The sequence below is a fragment of the Mya arenaria genome, chromosome 9, assembly GCF_026914265.1.
Source record: "Mya arenaria isolate MELC-2E11 chromosome 9, ASM2691426v1".
In the NCBI taxonomy this organism is placed as follows: Eukaryota; Metazoa; Mollusca; class Bivalvia; order Myida; family Myidae; genus Mya; species Mya arenaria.
The window spans coordinates 27,484,619-27,508,236 of NC_069130.1; the positions used below are offsets into that span (position 1 = coordinate 27,484,619).

General features: G+C 36.0%; 1 protein-coding gene across 1 annotated transcript; it reads left to right on the top strand.

Moving 5' to 3' along the window:
• The first annotated feature begins 16,485 nt into the window (after positions 1 to 16,485).
• On the top strand, positions 16,486 to 22,936 carry LOC128245900 (cadherin-23-like). The gene is made up of 9 exons (XM_052964118.1): positions 16,486 to 16,648; positions 16,917 to 16,992; positions 18,434 to 18,603; positions 19,397 to 19,564; positions 20,364 to 20,488; positions 20,937 to 21,111; positions 21,416 to 21,574; positions 22,263 to 22,397; positions 22,803 to 22,936. Exons 1-9 carry the CDS (start codon positions 16,486 to 16,488, stop codon positions 22,934 to 22,936), a joined length of 1,305 nt encoding a protein of 434 aa, XP_052820078.1.
• The last annotated feature ends 682 nt before the right edge of the window (positions 22,937 to 23,618 follow it).

A 23,618-nucleotide genomic window follows, 5' to 3' on the forward strand; every position in this document is an offset into this window, starting at 1 on the left:
ATCACTGTTAACCCATTGTTGATAGACATATCACTGTTAACCCATTGTTGATGGATATATCACTGTTAACCTAATGTTGATGGACATATCACTGTTACGCCATGGTTGATAGACATATCACTGTAAACCCATTGTTGATGGACATATCACTGTTAACCAATTGTTGACGGACATATCACTGTTAACCCATTGTTGATGGACATATCACTGTTAACCCATTGTTGATGGAAATATCACTGTTAACCTAATGTTGATAGACATATCACTGTTAACCCATTGTTGATAGACATATCACTGTTAATCCATTGTTGATGGACATATCACTGTTAACCCATTGTAGATGGACATATCACTGTTACGCAATGGTTGATAGACATATCACTGTTAACCCATTGTTGATGAACATATCACTGTTAATCCATTGTTGATAGACATATCACTGTTAACCCATTGTTGATGGACATATCACTGTTAACCTAATGTTGATGGACATATCACTGTTAACCCATTGTTGATAGACATATCACTGTTAACCTTATGTTGATGGACATATCACTGTTAACCCATTGTTGATGGACATATCACTGTTAACCTAATGTTGATGGACATATCACTGTTAACCCATTGTTGATAGACATATCACTGTTAACCTTATGTTGATGGACATATCACTGTTAACCCATTGTTGATAGACATATCACTGTTAACTCATTGTTGATGGATATATCACTGTTAACCTAATGTTGATGGACATATCACTGTTACGCCATGGTTGATAGACATATCACTGTTAACCCATTGTTGATGGACATATCACTGTTAACCAATTGTTGATGGACATATCACTGTTAACCCATTGTTGATAGACATATCACTGTTAACCCATTGTTGATGGACATATCACTGTTAACCCATTGTTGATGGACATATCACTGTTAACCTAATGTTGATAGACATATCACTGTTAACCCATTGTTGATAGACATATCACTGTTAATCCATTGTTGATGGACATATCACTGTTAACCCATTGTTGATGGACATATCACTGTTACGCAATGGTTGATGGACATACAACTGTTAACCCATTGTTGATGAACATATCACTGTTAATCCATTGTTGATAGACATATCACTGTTAACCCATTGTTGATGGACATATCACTGTTACGCAATGGTTGATGGACATAGAACTGTTAACCCATTGTTGATGAACATATCACTGTTAATCCATTGTTGATAGACATATCACTGTTAACCCATTGTTGATGGACATATCACTGTTAACCTAATGTTGATGGACATATCACTGTTAACCCATTGTTGATGGACATATCACTGTTAACCTTATGTTGATGGACATATAACTGTTACCCAATTGATCATGGACATATCACTGTTACCCCGATGGTGATGGACATATATCTGTTAACCCATTGTTGATGGACATATCACTGTTAACCTAATGTTGATGGACATATCACTGTTAACCCATTGTTGATGGACATATCACTGTTAACCTTATGTTGATGGACATATAACTGTTACCCAATTGATCATGGACATATCACTGTTACCCTGATGGTGATAGACATTCCTCCGTTACCCATTGTTGACAGACATATCATTGTTAACCCAATGTTGATAGCCATATAACTGTTAACACATTGTTGATAGACATATAATTGTTAACACATTGTTGATAGACATATAACTGTTAACCCATTGATGATAGACATATCACTGTTAACCCAATATTGATAGACATATAGCTCTTAACCCAATGTTGATGGACATATAACTGTTAACCCAATGTTGATGGACATATAACTGTTAACCCAATTTTGATGGACATATAACAGTTACCCCATTGTTGATAGACATATCACTGTTTACCAAATGTTGATGGACATAGAACTGTTAACCCAATGTTGATAGACATATCACTGTTTACCCAATGTTGATGGACATATAACTGTTAACCCAATGCTGATAGACATATCACTGTTTACCCAATGTTGATGGACATAGAACTGTTAACCCAATTTTGATGGACATATAACAGTTACCCCAATGTTGATGGACATATAACTGTTAACCCAATTTTGATGGACATATAACAGTTACCCCATTGTTGATAGACATATCACTGTTTACCCAATGTTGATGGACATAGAACTGTTACCCTATTGATCATGGACATATCACTGTCTCCCCATTGCTGATAGACATATCGCTGGTAACCCATTGTATATAGACATATCGCTGGTAAACCATTGTATATAGACATATCGCTGGAAACCCATTGTAAATCGACATATCGCTGGTAAACCATTGTATATAGACATATCGCTGGAAATCCATTGTAAATATACATATCGCTGTGACCAATTATAAATAGACATATCGCTGGAAACCCATTGTTGATAGACATATCACTGTTAACCTAATATTGATGGACATATCACTGTTATCCCATTGTTGATAGACATATCACTGTTAACCTAATGTTGATAGACAAATCACTGTTAACCCATTGTTGATAGACATATAACCGTTAACCCATTGTTGATGGACATATCACTGTTAACCTAATGTTGATGGACATATCACTGTTACGCCATGGTTGATAGACATATAACTGTTAACCCATTGTTGATAGACATATCACTGTTAACCCATTGTTGATAGACATATCACTGTTAACCCATTGTTGATGGATATATCACTGTTAACCTAATGTTGATGGACATATCACTGTTACGCCATGGTTGATAGACATATCACTGTTAACCCATTGTTGATGGACATATCACTGTTAACCAATTGTTGATGGACATATCACTGTTAACCCATTGTTGATAGACATATCACTGTTAACCTTATGTTGATGGACATATAACTGTTACCCAATTGATCATGGACATATCACTGTTACCCCGATGGTGATGGACATATATCTGTTAACCCATTGTTGATGGACATATCACTGTTAACCTAATGTTGATGGACATATCACTGTTAACCCATTGTTGATGGACATATCACTGTTAACCTTATGTTGATGGACATATAACTGTTACCCAATTGATCATGGACATATCACTGTTACCCTGATGGTGATAGACATTCCTCCGTTACCCATTGTTGACAGACATATCATTGTTAACCCAATGTTGATAGCCATATAACTGTTAACACATTGTTGATAGACATATAATTGTTAACACATTGTTGATAGACATATAACTGTTAACCCATTGATGATAGACATATCACTGTTAACCCAATATTGATAGACATATAGCTCTTAACCCAATGTTGATGGACATATAACTGTTAACCCAATGTTGATGGAAATATAACTGTTAACCCAATTTTGATGGACATATAACAGTTACCCCATTGTTGATAGACATATCACTGTTTACCAAATGTTGATGGACATAGAACTGTTAACCCAATGTTGATAGACATATCACTGTTTACCCAATGTTGATGGACATATAACTGTTAACCCAATGCTGATAGACATATCACTGTTTACCCAATGTTGATGGACATAGAACTGTTAACCCAATTTTGATGGACATATAACAGTTACCCCAATGTTGATGGACATATAACTGTTAACCCAATTTTGATGGACATATAACAGTTACCCCATTGTTGATAGACATATCACTGTTTACCCAATGTTGATGGACATAGAACTGTTACCCTATTGATCATGGACATATCACTGTCTCCCCATTGCTGATAGACATATCGCTGGTAACCCATTGTATATAGACATATCGCTGGTAAACCATTGTATATAGACATATCGCTGGAAACCCATTGTAAATCGACATATCGCTGGTAAACCATTGTATATAGACATATCGCTGGAAATCCATTGTAAATATACATATCGCTGTGACCAATTATAAATAGACATATCGCTGGAAACCCATTGTTGATAGACATATCACTGTTAACCTAATATTGATGGACATATCACTGTTAGCCCATTGTTGATAGACATATCACTGTTAACCTAATGTTGATAGACAAATCACTGTTAACCCATTGTTGATAGACATATAACCGTTAACCCATTGTTGATGGACATATCACTGTTAACCTAATGTTGATGGACATATCACTGTTACGCCATGGTTGATAGACATATAACTGTTAACCCATTGTTGATAGACATATCACTGTTAACCCATTGTTGATAGACATATAACTGTTAACCAATTGTTGATGGACATATCACTGTTAACCTAATGTTGATGGACATATCACTGTTACGCCATGGTTGATAGACATATCACTGTTAAGCCATTGTTGATGGACATATCACTGTTAACCCATTATTGATGGACATATCACTGTTAACCCATTGTTGATAGACATATCACTGTTAACCCATTGTTGATAGACATATCACTGTTAACCCATTGTTGATGGATATATCACTGTTAACCTAATGTTGATGGACATATCACTGTTACGCCATGGTTGATAGACATATCACTGTTAACCCATTGTTGATGGACATATCACTGTTAACCAATTGTTGATGGACATATCACTGTTAACCCATTGTTGATAGACATATCACTGTTAACCCATTGTTGATGGACATATCACTGTTAACCCATTGTTGATGGACATATCACTGTTAACCTAATGTTGATAGACATATCACTGTTAACCCATTGTTGATAGACATATCACTGTTAATCCATTGTTGATGGACATATCACTGTTAACCCATTGTTGATGGACATATCACTGTTACGCAATGGTTGATAGACATATCACTGTTAACCCATTGTTGATGAACATATCACTGTTAATCCATTGTTGATAGACATATCACTGTTAACCCATTGTTGATGGACATATCACTGCTAACCTAATGTTGATAGACATATCACTGTTAACCCATTGTTGATGGACATATCACTGTTAACTCATTGTTGATCGACATATCACTGTTAACCTAATGTTGATGGACATATCACTGTTACGCCATGGTTGATAGACATATCACTGTTAAACCATTGTTGATGGACATATCAATGTTAACCCATTATTGATGGACATATCACTGTTAACCCATTGTTGATAGACATATCACTGTTAACCCATTGTTGATGGATATATCACTGTTAACCTAATGTTGATGTACATATCACTGTTACGCCATGGTTGATAGACATATCACTGTTAACCCATTGTTGATGGACATATCACTGTTAACCAATTGTTGATGGACATATCACTGTTAACCCATTGTTGATAGACATATCACTGTTAATCCATTGTTGATGGACATATCACTGTTAACCCATTGTTGATGGACATATCACTGTTAACCTAATGTTGATAGACATATCACTGTTAACCCATTGTTGATCGACATATCACTGTTAATCCATTGTTGATGGACATATCACTGTTAACCCATTGTTGATGGACATATCACTGTTACGCAATGGTTGATGGACATAGAACTGTTAACCCATTGTTGATGAACATATCACTGTTAATCCATTGTTGATAGACATATCACTGTTAACCCATTGTTGATGGACATATCACTGTTAACCTAATGTTGATGGACATATCACTGTTAACCCATTGTTGATGGACATATCACTGTTAACCTTATGTTGATGGACATATAACTGTTACCCAATTGATCATGGACATATCACTGTTACCCCGATGGTGATGGACATATAACTGTTACCCCATTGAACATGGACATATCACTGTTACCCTGATGGTGATAGACATTCCTCCGTTACCCATTGTTGACAGACATATCATTGTTAACCCAATGTTGATAGCCATATAACTGTTAACACATTGTTGATAGACATATAATTGTTAACACATTGTTGATAGACATATCACTGTTAACCCATTGTTGATAGACATATCACTGTTAATCCATTGTTGATGGACATATCACTGTTAACCCATTGTTGATGGACATATCACTGTTACGCAATGGTTGATGGACATAGAACTGTTAACCCATTGTTGATGAACATATCACTGTTAATCCATTGTTGATAGACATATCACTGTTAACCCATTGTTGATGGACATATCACTGTTAACCCAATGTTGATAGACATATCACTGTTAACCCAATGTTGATGGACATAGAACTGTTAACCCAATGTTGATAGACATATCACTGTTTACCCAATGTTGATGGACATATAACTGTTAACCCAATGTTGATAGACATATCACTGTTTACCCAATGTTGATGGACATAGAACTGTTAACCCAATTTTGATGGACATATAACAGTTACCCCAATGTTGATGGACATATAACTGTTAACCCAATTTTGATGGACATATAACAGTTACCCCATTGTTGATAGACATATCACTGTTTACCCAATGTTGATGGACATAGAACTGTTACCCCATTGATCATGGACATATCACTGTCTCCCCATTGCTGATAGACATATCGCTGGTAACCCATTGTATATAGACATATCGCTGGTAAACCATTGTATATAGACATATCGCTGGAAACCCATTGTAAATCGACATATCGCTGGTAAACCATTGTATATAGACATATCGCTGGAAACCCATTGTAAATATACATATCGCTGTGACCAATTATAAATAGACATATCGCTGGAAACCCATTGTTGATAGACATATCACTGTTAACCTAATATTGATGGACATATCACTGTTAGCCCATTGTTGATAGACATATCACTGTTAACCTAATGTTGATAGACAAATCACTGTTAACCCATTGTTGATAGACATATAACCGTTAACCCATTGTTGATGGACATATCACTGTTAACCTAATGTTGATGGACATATCACTGTTACGCCATGGTTGATAGACATATAACTGTTAACCCATTGTTGATAGACATATCACTGTTAACCCATTGTTGATAGACATATAACTGTTAACCAATTGTTGATGGACATATCACTGTTAACCTAATGTTGATGGACATATCACTGTTACGCCATGGTTGATAGACATATAACTGTTAACCCATTGTTGATAGACATATCACTGTTAACCCATTGTTGATAGACATATCACTGTTAACCAATTGTTGATGGACATATCACTGTTAACCCATTGTTGATAGACATATCACTGTTAACCCATTGTTGATGGACATATCACTGTTAACCCATTGTTGATGGACATATCACTGTTAACCCATTGTTGATGGACATATCACTGTTACGCAATGGTTGATAGACATATCACTGTTAACCCATTGTTGATGAACATATCACTGTTAATCCATTGTTGATAGACATATCACTGTTAACCCATTGTTGATGGACATATCACTGTTAACCTAATGTTGATGGACATATCACTGTTAACCCATTGTTGATGGACATATCACTGTTAACTCATTGTTGATCGACATATCACTGTTAACCTAATGTTGATGGACATATCACTGTTACGCCATGGTTGATAGACATATCACTGTTAAGCCATTGTTGATGGACATATCACTGTTAACCCATTATTGATGGACATATCACTATTAACCCATTGTTGATAGACATATCACTGTTAACCCATTGTTGATGGACATATCACTGTTAACCCATTGTTGATGGACATATCACTGTTAACCTAATGTTGATAGACATATCACTGTTAACCCATTGTTGATAGACATATCACTGTTAATCCATTGTTGATGGACATATCACTGTTAACCCATTGTTGATGGACATATCACTGTTACGCAATGGTTGATAGACATATCACTGTTAACCCATTGTTGATGAACATATCACTGTTAATCCATTGTTGATAGACATATCACTGTTAACCCATTGTTGATGGACATATCACTGTTAACCTAATGCTGATGGACATATTACTGTTAACCCATTGTTGATAGACATATCACTGTTAATCTTATGTTGATGGACATATCACTGTTAACCCATTGTTGATGGACATATCACTGTTAACTCATTGTTGATCGACATATCACTGTTAACCCATTGTTGATGGACATATCACTGTTAACCTATTGTTGATAGACATATCACTGTTAACCCATTGTTGATGGACATATCACTGTTAACCCATTATTGATCGACATATCACTGTTACGCCATTGTTGGAAGATATATCACTGTTAACCCATTGTTGATAGACATATTACATATCACTGTTACTCATTGTTGGAAGATATATCAGTGTTTCCCCATTGTTAATAGACATATCACTGGTAACCCATTGTTGGAAAATATATATCACTGTTACCCAGTGTTGATAGACATATCCTTGTCTATCTCTTTGTTGATAGACATATCTCTGTAAACCTCATTGCCTGAAGACATATCTCTGTTACCCCATCTAAAATAGATATATCTCTGTTACCCTATCTTTGATAAATATATCTTTATTATCTCTAATAGGCATGTCTCTGTTACCCCATAGTTGAAAGACATATCTATAATACCCCATCCTTGATAGACATATCTATGTTACACCATCTTTTATAGACATATCTTTATTACCCGATTGTTGATAGACATATCTCTGTTACCCCATTGTTGATAGACATATCTCTGTTACCCCATCGTTGAAAGACATATCTCTGTTACCCTGGCTTTGACAGACATACCTCTGTTACCCCGTCCTTTATAGACATATCTCTGTTACCCCATCTTTGAAAGACATATCTCTGTTACCCCATTGTTGATAGGTATATCTCTGATACATAAGTAAAGTATTGAACTCTCAACCCAGGGTTCATAGGTTAGATCCCCCGCTAACCACTACCATGCAATCCGTTTTAACGGAGGTCTGACGTGTCATTGTTATAGACAAGGGTAACTCTAACCAGGGTGACATTCTGCCTGTGAAATGTAGTCTATAGTATTAAAACTCACCCCAATTCAGCCCCCACCCCCTTCTCCTACACGAAGATACTCTCCAGTAAAGGTTTACTACTCAAATAATAATGACTTATCGCAGAATCCGTATATTTTGGTCCGAGTTTGTTTTTCTTTTTTACTCGAAAGTGATTACATGCAATAAGATTTGTATTTCAATTTCGTCAAAGCCATGTAGTCACTTAACCAGATTGGCTACACTGGGTTTCTGCTTAAATTGATAATGATAGGTTTTAAAGGATTAATGCAAATAACGGGTCAAAAGACTATTAAAATTATAAATTATTATTTTCTCATTATAAAGATGAACTGTATTTACTTAAGAAAAATCAACATTGAGCTTTCTCTGTTCTATTGTTACCTTGAAATTGACATTTGAATCAGAGCACTTTTATAAAATAAAGACCCTTGAAATCTCAAACTTTTTAATGAATACCTTACACTTAAGAAATAGTTTGATTATTGTCGTAATTTGGTAGTATTTCAAACACCTGATGGTTTCCTTAGGATCAAACAAGTAATGTTGGTGGGTTGAACACTGGATGGTACGTCGGTAAAGACTCTCTTTGACAAAAAATGACAAAGAAAAATTCTTTCATTCCCCAGGTCTTCTGTACTTAATCGATGTGAAGCAATTGTGATAATAAAAGTGCATTTAGGAAGTACACAAGTACGGGAAATTATTATATTTTATATTTCTGTTTGAGAACCAAATTGTCCAATGAGAATTACTTTAAAGGTCATGTGACCATATTAATATAATTCAGAAGATGCAAAAGTAGTTTTATCAGTTGTTAGAGCGTTTCTTGTGAAGAGAACCTAAAAAGTGAACGAAACTTATAGGTATAGGGTAACATTTTTTTGAGTGGGAAGGATGAAGAATCTATAATCGAGTTATTTTCAGTCTATTAAAATGAATAAAATACATGTCTTAATGCAATAAATGAATAAATAAAAATAAAATTAGATAAAAATAAATAATAAATAAATAAATAAATAAATAATAATTAAATAAATAAATAAATAAATAAATAAATAAATAAATAAATAAATAAATAAATAAATAAATAAATAAATAAATAAATAAATAAATAAATAAATAATAAATAAATAAATAAATGAATAATAAAAAATGAAAACAATAAAAAAAGAATCAATCAATCAATCGATCAATCACTCAATAAATGAAAATATATAATATATTTATGACTTTTATTCAAAATCAGTACATACACATGTATAACAAACAAAGATTCCGAGAGAGTAACCTCTAAGTATAATTACTTACTTAATAAAGCATTCATGGAAAATATTAATTACTAATTACAAGATTGTAACCTTGTAATTAATAGCTGAAAACGCAAAAATACATTAATTAATTGGTGAGTGCTAAAAAAAATACTTTGATCTATTACCATCTCATAAGAAAAACATACAGTGTTTTCTACACATTTCTTTTAAATTAAACACGTTATCCTTCATTAGAACCATTGTTTTCGATATTGATTCATCCTTTTTGGTATATTAAAACTATTGTATCAATTGTGGTAAATCTTATTTGGAAGTAAGAGTGCATCTTTAACATTATACGTGGTATGTTATTTCACCAAAATATTTTGATTGTATACAATATTGCAGACTGACTTTCCTGGACGCTGGTAGTGTTGACTGTGTTCCGGGAGTTTGGGAAAGGAACATGAACATGACGGCCAAAATCAGCATAATTGTGTTTTTTACATTAATGGAGCTAATTCACCCAATGGATGGTACCCATGGTAAGCATTAAACATTTATTTTCAAAACTATTTCACCGGATATTTCTTTCTTTTTTAAATATAGATTTCGGGAAAAAAAAATTCTCGAAAAGGTTAAGAAAGGCACGGTGAAAGTTAGGGAACTGTACCCCGTCCATGGTCTAGTGTTGAGGCCGTCCGCAGACGGTCGAACGATCGAGACCAAATCGGGAGTTATTTAAAGCTGCACTGTCACAGATTTACCGGTTTTACAACTTGTTTTTGTGTAAATATCTGCAAACCAATAATAAAAATTGATGACAAAAGATCAGAGCGCAGATATGCATATTTCCGTTCAAAAATCAATGTTTTATGGCTTAAACTGTTACTAACGGTTTAAGAAAAATGCATACTTGAACTTTAAAATAAAAATCTACTATCTATTTTTGTCAGCAGTCTTGTAATACTGGTTTACATGCTTTTTCGCAAAAATTGGCTCGATCCAAGACAAAAAAATAACGAAGTTGTCGAAACGTTCAATCTGTGAGAGTGCAGCTTTAATATGGTCATTTGCTGACCAAGCAGATAGTTAAATGATGGGTAACGATTGCTTTCGTGCCAGGCGCCCGGCAGTTAGGATATTATTCTGGAGTAAAGAGGTCCATCAGTCAAGATGTATCATAAGAAATACCGTATTTTCTCCACCTTTCTTCCAAAAAAAACGCGGAATCCTTCATACGAACCATTGTTTTTGTTTTTATTCACCCTGATTGGTATATTTTAACAATGGTATTAAATTATTAATTGTGGTAAATCTTATTTTGATGTAGAAGTGTATCTTTAAAATTTTAAACATAAGATTCCTATTCAAATGATGACAAACACTTTATTACATGATGCCAAATAGAAATAAAATAAAAAGCCTTCCTACCCAACCTGTTTTTGGAAATGCTGTAACCCTTATGATAACACCAGTCATCTGTAACCACGCCCCCCCCCCCAGGTCCGGGGAACAGCCGGGACTTTGACTTTCGGTCCAGCCAACCCCGGGTAAAATCCCCGCCCTGCGGGGACGAACTGATGGCTAAACCCCGGCCAAATGCCCCCGCACACCAGAGACTCTATATAAGGCCAAATCTCGGCTTAATTTGGCGCTATGACAAAACCACCGCGGTCACTCGGCCCTGCGGGGCCACCTGAAAAGTCAAAACACGGCCCTTTTCCCCGGCCATCCCCGGTATACCCCCGGACCTGGGGACCGTGGTTACAATTGACTGGTGCATTACTAATCCACTTATGTATTAATTTATTTATTTTGGCCTTATATGTGATATTATTTCATTACTGACATCGGACCAATTCTTGGACGAAAGTTTTCTGATTGCGTGTTTGCTATATTATTGTCGGTATAGTTTCTACATTTTCAAGCTCCACACATTAACCGCGGGGTCACAAAGCATCCTAAATTCGCAAGCTTGTTCACCTTAGTAAATAAATGAATAACACATGTCGTGCTTTGTCAATATTCAAAAGTAAATTTAATATCTGTTTATATTTGCGTTTCTAATTATTTCAAATAGGTACAAACACGAAGAAAATAAGTGTCAAACAGTGGAAACTGTTTATCCAATACAGTGGAATCTGTTTATCCTTTTAACTGAGTAAACAGTTATTTGCGTAATTAAATTTAAATGAAAGTTGTAATTATAATGTCAGTTTGAAATTTTCAAATCATTGCTGCCCGTCTGAGATATTAATTTTAAGCACCAATGGACAATATGACAGTTTTCAATTAAAAACAGCTTTAGAGAAAAGTGATTTTTTTGTTAATTGTTCCTTATATTCTCTGATAGAAATGATAATAATTTGAATAGAAATAGAACATAAAAGACAAATCTATCTGAGAAGACCTTGCAGTATTCACGAAGCTATAATCATTTGAATTCATTAGCAGTGTAGGCCCCAATCCCACCGTTCAAAGTCCCCACCTATCAATTTAAGGCCAGTCGAAAACAAATCCCCCCGTATATTTTTTGCAAAGACGGTCACCCCCCCCCCCCCCTTCCACTCATACTCACAATATTATGTACAGACGAACACAATCCCCCACCAATTTCTGAGTAGATAGACTAAATCTCCCACCAATTTTTTAAACACACCGACAAAGTCTTCCACCAATCCTGAACAGATGAGTAACATCCCCCAACGAATTTTGAACAGATCCCCTGAGATGTTCTGACTCCGTATCACACACTGCGTTTTCTGATGCCGTATCACATACTTCGTTTTCTGATGCCGTATTACACACTGCGTTTTTTGATGCCGTATCACACACTGTGTTTTATGATGCCGTATCTCACAGTGTTTTCTGATGCCGTATCACACACTGTGTTTCCTGATGCCGTTTTACACACTACGTTTTCTGGTGCCGTATTACACACTGCGTTTTCTGATGCCGTATCACACACACTGTGTTTTCTGATGCCGTATTACACTCTGTGTTTTCTGATGCCGTATCAAACACTGTGTTTTCTGATATCGTATTACATACTGCGTTTTCTGGTGCCGTATCACACACTGTGTTTTCTGATATCGTATTACATACTGCGTTTTCTGGTGCCGTATCACACACTGTGTTTTCTGATATCGTATTACACACTGCGTTTTCTGGTGCCGTATCACACACTGTGTTTTCTGATTCCGTATCACACATTAACCTAATGCACATGAGCAAATTCACTTTCACAATACTACGCGAAAGAAATAGAGCGTCTGTCGTCAAATTTACAAAAACATATCAAAAAGCGTTTGTTTATTTTACAATGTAGTAATATGATCATTTTGATATTTGCTTGATCTGTGGGGTCAAATCACTTTTTTCGTGCAAATCGAAGCCATATAAACTGCCGACAAGTTGTAATTGGTGAATCACTATTTCCAAACAAATACGGAAACTGCCGACAAGTTGCGATTGGTGAATCTCTATTTCCGACTTATGCGGCAGTTGCCGAAAATTTGAGATTACTTACATTACTTTCTTAACCAGGTGGAGGCCAGTGTGGGGCGACAGAAAGATTTGGAGAAGGAAATCCGAGTAGCAAAGATGACCGCATAGACAACAACGTCGGTATGGAAGTGTTTTATTACTTTTTTATTGGTGAACCTCATCGCGCGTGCCTATTTGTGATGGCCGAAATATTGAAATGGCATAAATTTTGAAACGACGGAATGGTTCGACTGTCATTTTGAGAAAAATATCCTCTGTTTTAATATCTTTTTTTAATCTTCAAGTAAAGGTAAGTTTATTTGAAAGTGGTTGCTCATCATGAAGCCCAAAGTCCTCGAATAATCTTAAGTTCCTAATAATATAAAAGGATCAAGCTTTAACCACCATTTTTTTTCATTATTTTAATTCGTGTAAAATATTCCTTTAAAAGAGTTTTGAAACTTTTAAAAGGAACTTATTGCATGCTTATCACAAAAATAAGACTCTTTTCTATTCGTAAAATTGAATTTGAGTAAGTAACTTAGCGAAACGGAATTAAATAGTTAAGCTTGTTTTTCTTAAGATTGTTCGACAGCTTGGACCAAATAAAACAATGACAACCATTTACAATTCAAAACTGAGTTATTATAAGTAACGGGGTTAGTAGGTGACCTAATATGGGATATACGGGGCAAAGGAAACCATATCGCTCGAACCCGAATATGGATGGTTTCCTGCGCCCCGTATACCTCATATCGGTTCACCTACTAACCCCGTAACGTATATATCACGTCGACAACATGTTTACATGTTTAAATGTTTCATTTATTCATCCTACATGTAATCGGAAAATGGACACCATTTTGGTACGATATAAATTTGGTGACCGAATATGGAAAAATATGGGGTCACCACGTGACCAGTCCTGGACCAATGGCGTTGCGTCATTTAAGTTGGAGGCGTGATATAGCATGAAACAGATGTAACGGCAAGATAAGGTTATAAGGTGATAGAAGTGACCCCTAGACGAAATCTGAAGAAATAAATGCAAATTTTATGTTAATCATAGGTCAAACACCACTGAACGAAAAAGCAGAAGTTAATCCCCTTCCTGTACCTGTGTGGATATACAGGGCAAATTGCACTAGTGCGGAAGTGCCTACTCATTGTTACAATACGTTTGATACTAAACAAAAAAACTTCAACTCTTAAAGTGACACTCTTATTCAAAATCAATACATACACATGTATAACATGCATAAATTTTGAGTAATAAACCTTTAACTACTTACTAAATAATGCATTTACGGAAAATATTAATCACTGGTCACAATATTGTAAACGTATTTAATAGCAGAAAGCGCAATACTATCAAATGATAGGTGAATGCTAAAAGATTTACTGTGGTCTACTATAGTCTCATACGGTAGAAATACCGTGTTTTATGCTCATTTCATTCAAATTTAGTCGGTATCCTCTAAAGAACCATTGTTTTCGACATTTATTTATACTTTTTGGATTACTAAAACAATATTATCAATTGTGGTAAATCTTATTTGGGAGTAAGAGTGCATCTTTAACCTTCAGGAACCTTCAGGAAATGTAACAAACGTAGGTAGTTCCTATTGGAATTATCATTGCATCATAGTTAAACGTTTCTTTTGCCATTGCGTACAGTAATCCAATGGTAAGTTTATAATCAAAACCATTCTATGAATGCGAGTACATACATATATCATTTCAGTACATCTCCAAATGTGTTCATGGAGTTTAAGTTGAATATGACACATATGTGACTCAATGAAGAGAACATATGGTAGACTAATCACCCTTATTGGGCACATGTTGTACATATTTGTAATGCTCCATTAGAATTTTGAATATTGACTTTTCTATGTGTATAAAAAAATGCATATCTCCTACAAGGAGGAAATAAAGATATTGAATTGAATTTTGTATAGTGTTACATTAAAGGCTCAGTGCCACTTATATTCGGATTCAAAATTTGAGGAAAAGATGTTTACATTTAATAGATAGAGTGTCAGATTAGTTTGATTAAATCCTGTGGTATTAACGATGCTTTATTAAAAGAAAATGTATAATAAAAGCCAATGACAATCTAAACCGACCACTGACTCATTATATACTGATAAAGGTAGTTAACGGAGCATAGCGCTTTGCAAACAGTACCTGGGCAGTTGCCGGATTAGACTGGAGAAATAACTAGAGAAATACTGATCATTTTCAAATATAATTCCTCATGAAGGTAATTAAGCTTTTCTTTTAAAAATAAATGTGATGCATGCATTTCCAAATGAAATATTACCAATGTCGTTTTGTGAAAAATCGCCGATTAAATGTGTCAATACTAATTGTCTTATTACCTCCCTTTTTTAGTTGAATATAATTTAACTTTCAAGTGAAATATATTATGTTTTATATTTTGTAAGTATGATTCTTTTGGTTAAAAATTATTAAAACCAATAACTTCTTAGTTAAAAATTGGAACTCATAAATATATAAAGCAACATCGATTATTGGCAGTAAGAAAGTCACGTGATATGCAAATTTCGTAATAAGTTTGCGCGCGCTAAATTAAGTTTATACTTTCTGTTTGTTTTTGGATTTTTTGTTATTGCAATAAACACATTTTTGTATCATTCTGGGGGTTAAAAAATAACAAAGAGGCTCAGAGAAGTCATTTGGATATACAAACAAAAAAGTTTACAGCACTAAAAAATACTGGGATATATTGCATACGCCTAGTGGTGTACGTATTTGCGGGATTAAAAATTGAACTTATATTGACGCAGATTTCGCATACATGATGAACGAGCCTAACTACGTCATCGATTGTTGCGGCGTCGTAGACAAGTGGGAGGCGTATTTTGACAACGTTAACACCGCCCGAACCGTCTACTTCCAAGTATGGCGGCCAACAAGCGGAGACAGCTTCCAGCTCGTCGGACAGAACGACATCAGCGTCTGTATGTTATATTTATGATGATGATGTTGATGATGACGATGGTCGTGGTGGTGGTGGTGGTGGTGGTGGTGGTAATGGTGATGATGGTAATGGTGATGATGATGATAATGATTATAATGATGCTGATGCTGATGCTGATGATGATGATGATGATGGTGGTGGTGGTGGTGGTGGTGGTGGTAATGGTGGTGATGGTGATGATGATGATGATGATGATGATGATGATGATGATAGCGATGATGATGTAGTGATTTTTTTTTCTATTTCAGCGTCAGACGGAGAGCAAGCTTTTGCAATTCCACAAGCGCAGAGAATCACGGTCAAATCTAACGATCGTTGGGGCTGGTAAGTTTGTTCTGATACATGACATGCCCTCTTTTACATTGGAAAACAAGCTATATTTACAGCCAATTAAGTACTATGCTTAATCATTTAAATTTTCAACTTTCGTGGGTGTTTTAAGGTCCGCCCACATATCCGATTCACAAACCCAGTGTCAGATTTTACGTTGACAATGCTACGCTCACTCCGCATAATCTTAATTCATGTCATCTAACTTTTACTCAGAATGTTTGGAGGCTTTTCAAATAAAAAAAACTTAATATCCAATATACAATAATATGACCCTCTTTTATTAAATATTATACTGATAAAAATACTGCAAACTTGGTGTTTTGACCTTAAAGATTGATCAATCTGTCATTTCACTTATGATCTCAGTTGACATAAAAAAAACTACAAATTACCATAAGTTACCTTTAATTCGCCACTCGTGAATAGTATCAGACGGATAGTGTTTGCATTTTATTTGCCGTATTGCGAGACGTTCTGTTATTCACGCACGCTTTTTACGATTCTGCATCGAACAAAAACTGCATAAAACTTCCACGCCAGACATAAAAGGTGTTTAAACATAAAAAATGGCCGTATAGTGCCCATGTTAAGTGCACAAGCCGTCGATAAGAAAAGGAAGATGCAAAACCTTAATAAAAAATGCTAAAAAAAGGTACAAGAATAGTACACTTTGACTAAAACACATTTTTAAGTCACCCAATTTTCCATTTTCACCTTGTAAATAAGCAATCGTTCAGCTTATACATACAAAAACGTTTTCTTAAGGCCTCTAGAAACATAGGTTAAAAAACGAGAGAGCTTACACATCTGGCCTCCGGGTAGGCAAATTAATATTGCGATAAAAGTGATATAAACTAACTTCCCAGGTCAAAATATCCTCCAAAAACACCAAAATACTTTAAAATTCCGCTATTTTGTTCCGCATCTAACATTTCCCTCATTTAAGAGTCCGCAAAAAATAAAATACGTTGGTCCCCCATGCTTACGTCATAAATGATATGTTTCATTTAACATAAAAAGAGTTTTCATTTGAAGCAAAATATTGCCTTCCGACGTAGCATTTATGACGTAATTTATCACGTGGTATACACACACTAAATTACGTGTAGATTAGAAATACATTTCATGATTCGCAGATGTTACTGAATGATTTTTTGTTATTTGTTCACGGTGATATGCTACGCTGCCTAGCCAAAACTTATTTTAAGCAGATGGTGAACCAAAATATGACGTCATGTATATAAATAACCACTGTAAAACTGTAAATCTTAACAATTAAGCGCAGTATTTATCGAAGGCCGATGGGCTGAAAGTATAGGTTATAATCTTAAGAAAAAAATATACAAAAATTTGAAGGGAAACTCTGTCTTATCAAATGCGTTATTGGTCATTATTGAAAATGAATAAACGTATACGTTTTACGTTAACCTAGGTGGAGTGACGGATCTGACGTGATAACGTATAAGCGAGGTGGAGCAGAAGAAGACAATAATTACTTGATGGCGATATCCTCCGCGACGTCAGTGGATGACGTCGTAGATTGGTCAGCTAAAACAGTTGAGGATGATCGTTCCTACGCCGTTAGAATGGACGTTGAACCTAGTAAATATTTCTGGCAGCATACTGTAAAAACGCTTAAAGTGACACTCTTATTCAAAATCAATACATACACATGTATAACATATTAAGCTTTGAGTGATAAACCTTTAACTACTTACTAAATAATGCATTTATGGAAAATATTAAATACTGTAACACAATTGTAGCCGTGTATTTAATAGTTGAACATCTAAAAATATTAAATGATTGGTGAGTGCTAAGGATACCGAGTATATTTTGAAATGAAAATGCAGGAAAAAAACCCGGTATTTCTACTTAATAAGACGACAGTAGATCACAGTAAATCTCTAGCACTCGCCAATCATTTAATATATTTAGATCAATGATTTATGTTTTTTCCATAAATGCATTATTTAGTAAGTACGAGTAGTTAAAGGTTTAACACTCAAAACTTATGTTTGTTATACATGTGTATGTTTTGATTTTGAATAAGAGTGTCACTTTAAAGATTTTGGCGATGAACTTACTATACGATTAACGAATGCAGACACTACTTTGAAAATATCATTTTTAGCTTAGCCAAAAATTTAAAATTCACATTTTCTCCCCGAATTTGATCGTATTCGTTTTTTCTATGACCTCATGTTTTCTATTGCATATGAGCATCAGTAATGTTTCAGAAACACGTATGCAGACGTTGGTTAGTATTGTGGTACGTTTCAGAAACCGAATCTAGAATAATTGCTACGAGTAGCGAATATCATGACAATTAAACAGTTAGACCAAACGTATAGTTCGTAAACAAAATGTTACACGGTCATTCTGTTGTCCACAGACAACGACCCATTCTTTACCGGCACTATGTCCGCGACTGTGTCCAATGCAGTGGCTATAGGGACGACCTTGGAAACCATTTCGGTGTCAGACAATGACGTTGATGACGTCAGCACGCTCACCGTTTCCATGGTATCAAACTCCAAATACAACTTCGATACATCCACAAGTAAGACATATTTATTTAAGTTTTGTACAGAAAATGGGCATTAGCAAGGAAGAAGCATGGAAGCAATTTCCTTTCTGCTATTTGGTTCTAGAATATATTCTTTCAGATGTAATAGGATACACTTCTATAATATTCAATTATTCTACAATCAACATTTAAACACTTAAAGCGGCAACACAATAGATTAGTTAAAGTTGTTAAAACTTAATCGACCTTCTAATTTTTTATCCCAATCATTTTTGTAAAGCAGTTAGAGGTTAACGACTAGAATGTTCATATTAAAAGAAGTCATTCATGGCGGATCAAGGATTTGACATTAGAGGGGGCGTAAGCTAGGGGCGACACCTTTTTACTTGCGCCCCTCCGTCCGAACCGAAATGTTTTTGTTTTGTTTAGAGTGTTGGTAAGGGAGTTTAACTCCGAAACGGTGAAGTTTTAGCGTGTTTTAATCTTTTTTGTCCTGCATGTATATTGAAATTAAAAATAATCATGGAAGATTTGGGATGGGGGGGGGGTGGCGCCTGGTGCAATTGATCGTTTGATCCATCCAATTATTAGCAACGTTTTGCATCCACATCGCTACAATGACTATCCATTTCGGGATAATTCGAATCGCAATTTAATTAACTCCTATGACTACAAATAGCTTATAGCGATACTGAGCAATGGATAATGCCGCAACTGATGGTATCCGCCACACACACTTTACTTGCATTCGGGACAGGAAATGTTTCCCAAAACATTTCTTTTGTGCCAAGCTATGAGAGTGTCCCTTTAATTTATTCCATTACGTCTGCAGAGGTTTTGACGACGGTCGCTAGTTTAACGACGTTAGGCGGATCTGAAAGCAAGCTGACTTTCAAAGTGGCGGACCAGTGCTCCAACACTGTCACGGTGACCTTCACCGTCACCATCACCAACGACGTAAGGCCTCTATCATAATTAATGACGTTAGAAATGTAGAAACGCCAAGCCGTTTACCAAGCATAAGAACGTAACGCTTAAAATAAATATTCTCTCTTAAATACTAAGTGTTTTATTTTCTGTTGTTTCACTATTTAAAGCTTTTGTAATTGTTGTTGTTGCAATTGTTGTTGTTGATGTTGTTGTTGTTGTTGTTGTTGTTGTGGTGGTTGTGGTGGTGGTTGATTTTGTTTTTGTTATTGTTGTTGTTGTTGTTGTTGTTGTTGTTATTGTTGTTGTTGTTGTTGTTGTTGTTGTTGTTGTTGTTGCTGTTTTTTATTGCCAAAGCGTTGCAGCAGCAGCGTATCTGCCAACACTTCGATATTAGGGCAATCGTTCATGCTTCATATTGATCCAAAACTGTCAACCATGCAAAGTTTTTTATACTAACGTCTGACAACTATATCAGCCCCCAGAAATACACAACCTACCGAGCTCCGTCTCTATAAGCGAGGATGTGACGTCAGAGACACTATTGTTCGTCATAAACGCGACTGACACAGGCGGTGACGTCACTTGTGATTTTGCAGCCAGCGTCCCTGCGTCATATCCGTTCATTATTAAGCAGGAGCCTGCGTCATCAGGTAATACAAGGTGTCTGTTGATTTTTTAAGAGCTTGGTCAATGGATGAGAAAATATTCCATCGACTGTTTAAAATTTAAAAGAATTATTCCTACAAAAATAAAAGATTGTACACATAAATCGATATAGCGGACAGACAGGACATGGCAAAACGTAGGCAAATAGAATCGAAGAACGTTCATAATATTGCTGTTGTTGTTGTTGTTGATGGTGTTGTTGTGGTGGTGTTGGTGATGTTGTTGCTGTTTTCGGCGTGTGTGTTCTCTTTTTTCAAAGAAATTAATTCACAATCAACTGCGTTTCAGATTATGCCATATACAGTGAGATCAACCCCGGATTTAGCTACAACACGAAAAGCAGTTACACCCTGGGTATCGACTGTTCGGATGGACTTATTTCGGACACCGGGGAGTTCTACGTATACTTGACTCAAAATACGCCACCCGTCTTCCTTAACTTACAAAGTAAGTGAAATTGTTGTATTTGGGTGTTTGTGCTTTATGTGTCATATCTTATATACATTTATACGTGACGACAAGGAACAATATATTTAGGGTAAAATTATAAACTATCCATCACCTCCTACATAAATGACGCTGAACCGATTTTACAACAGTGGTCAGAGGACACGGTGTATATTCCATTTACCCCGTGTAAATTCCCATACCTCAGAAAGAAGAAAGACATTTCGAATTTCATGTTTTTAAACAGACGCGTTTGCCTTTTTCATCAACATGTGCAATTGCTTTAAAAAAATATGAACATCATACGTGTTCTAAAACCACTTTAGGGTTTAGGCCAAAGCGAAAAGTTTTTTGCTTCGGGTATTTGAGATATAAAATGGTCAAATTTTAACATTTTCAATAAAAATATTTTAGCAAGTTTAGGTAAAAAAAACACTGCGGCAAAAAAAGTAAAAAAAAACATAGGGTGGGTTTGTTGAAACTAACATTTTTACGCATCTCACAAATCTCATACACTTTCTCCTACTAACAATGTCTCTCTAGAACCTGAACAAAGTAGCCTCAGAAATACCAGGATTTTTTCCTTCTCAGGTTCAATTACGTTTCTAACCAACACGTCAGTACCTTTAGTTAGTTCTTTATCAATCTGTTCTTATAGTATATTATGAGATATTTTCCCACCTTACAGACTCGACGTCCATTTCGACGTCCGACCAGATAGGGACGACGGCGTTCCACGTGCTCGTGTATGACGCCGAGGGTGATGACCTCACGTTCACCATGACGTGCACGTGCGCCAACTTCCCATTCCAGATATTCAATTGTACGTATTCGCCGAAAATTACTATTTCGTTTTAAATCGTTTTAGATCGGCATTGTTCGGGCATGTCCATCTATTAACGATTTGCACCGGAATTGACCGAACACTTTCCAGTTTATACATATAACGTTATAACTATGTTATGTTAATAGGATATAAATCCTAATAGACAGATTTCATTCAAAATTTATCGTAACTTAAAGTGACCTTAAATTTTACGAAAGGCACCGGAAATGCCCGATTGCTTCAGCAAATAAATTTACTGCGAGGTCTGACTCATAAGGAAAATGCTTGAGTTTCGATGTTTACGATCAGCATATTTATATTATATATGCGTCGTATTTATTCATTACACAAACGCGTGTTTTCATCATAAGTTTGACATATTTGTGTGTATTGCTATTTCAGCGGGTGAGATCAAACTAAACGCCGACCTGACGGACCACGCAGTTGTTGGGTATGACTTGGAAATTCACGTGGCCGACAGCAGGAACACGGTGGGACCCAGCCTGCTAACTATAACAATTGCAGGTATGTTTTAAATGGTGGCTGACAGCAGGAACACGGTGGGACCCAGCCTGCTGACTATCACCATTACAGGTAGGTATTGAACTGTGGCTGACAGCAGAAACACGGTGGGACCCAGTCTGCTGACTATCAACATTAAAGGTAGGTATTGTTTGCTGGCTGACAGCAGGAACACGGTGGGACCCAGTCTTCTGACTATCACCATTTCAGGTAGGTATTGTATGGTGGCTGACAGCAGGAACACGGTGGGACCCAGTCTGCTGACTATCACCATTACAGGTAGGTATTGTTGTTGGCTGACAGCAGGAACACGGTGGGACCCAGTCTGCTCACTATCCCCATTACAAGTAGGTATTGTATGGTGGCTGACAGCAGGAACACCGTGGGACTCAGTCTGCTGATTATCACCATAACAGGTAGGTTTTAAATGGTGGCCGACAGCAGGAACACGGTGGGACCAAGCCGGATGACTTTACTATTACTGGTAGGTATTGTATGGTGGCTGACAGCAGGAACACGGTGGGACCCAGTCTGCTGACTGTCACCATTACAGGTAGGTATTGTATGGTGGCTGACAGCAGGAATACGTCGGGACCAAGTCTGCTCAGTATCACCATTACAGGTAGGTTTTAAATGGTGGCTGACAGCAAGAACACGGCGGGACCAAGCCTGATGACTATCACCATTACAGGTAGG

Bases quoted from the DNA above. Each gene is read 5' to 3' on its own strand.
- LOC128245900 (XM_052964118.1), top strand. From the start codon at position 16,486: ATGATGAACGAGCCTAACTACGTCATCGATTGTTGCGGCGTCGTAGAC. The intron at 18,604-19,396 runs GTAAATATTTCT...TGTTGTCCACAG, and splicing joins TAGAATGGACGTTGAACCTA to ACAACGACCCATTCTTTACC. The intron at 21,112-21,415 runs GTAATACAAGGT...ACTGCGTTTCAG, and splicing joins GCAGGAGCCTGCGTCATCAG to ATTATGCCATATACAGTGAG.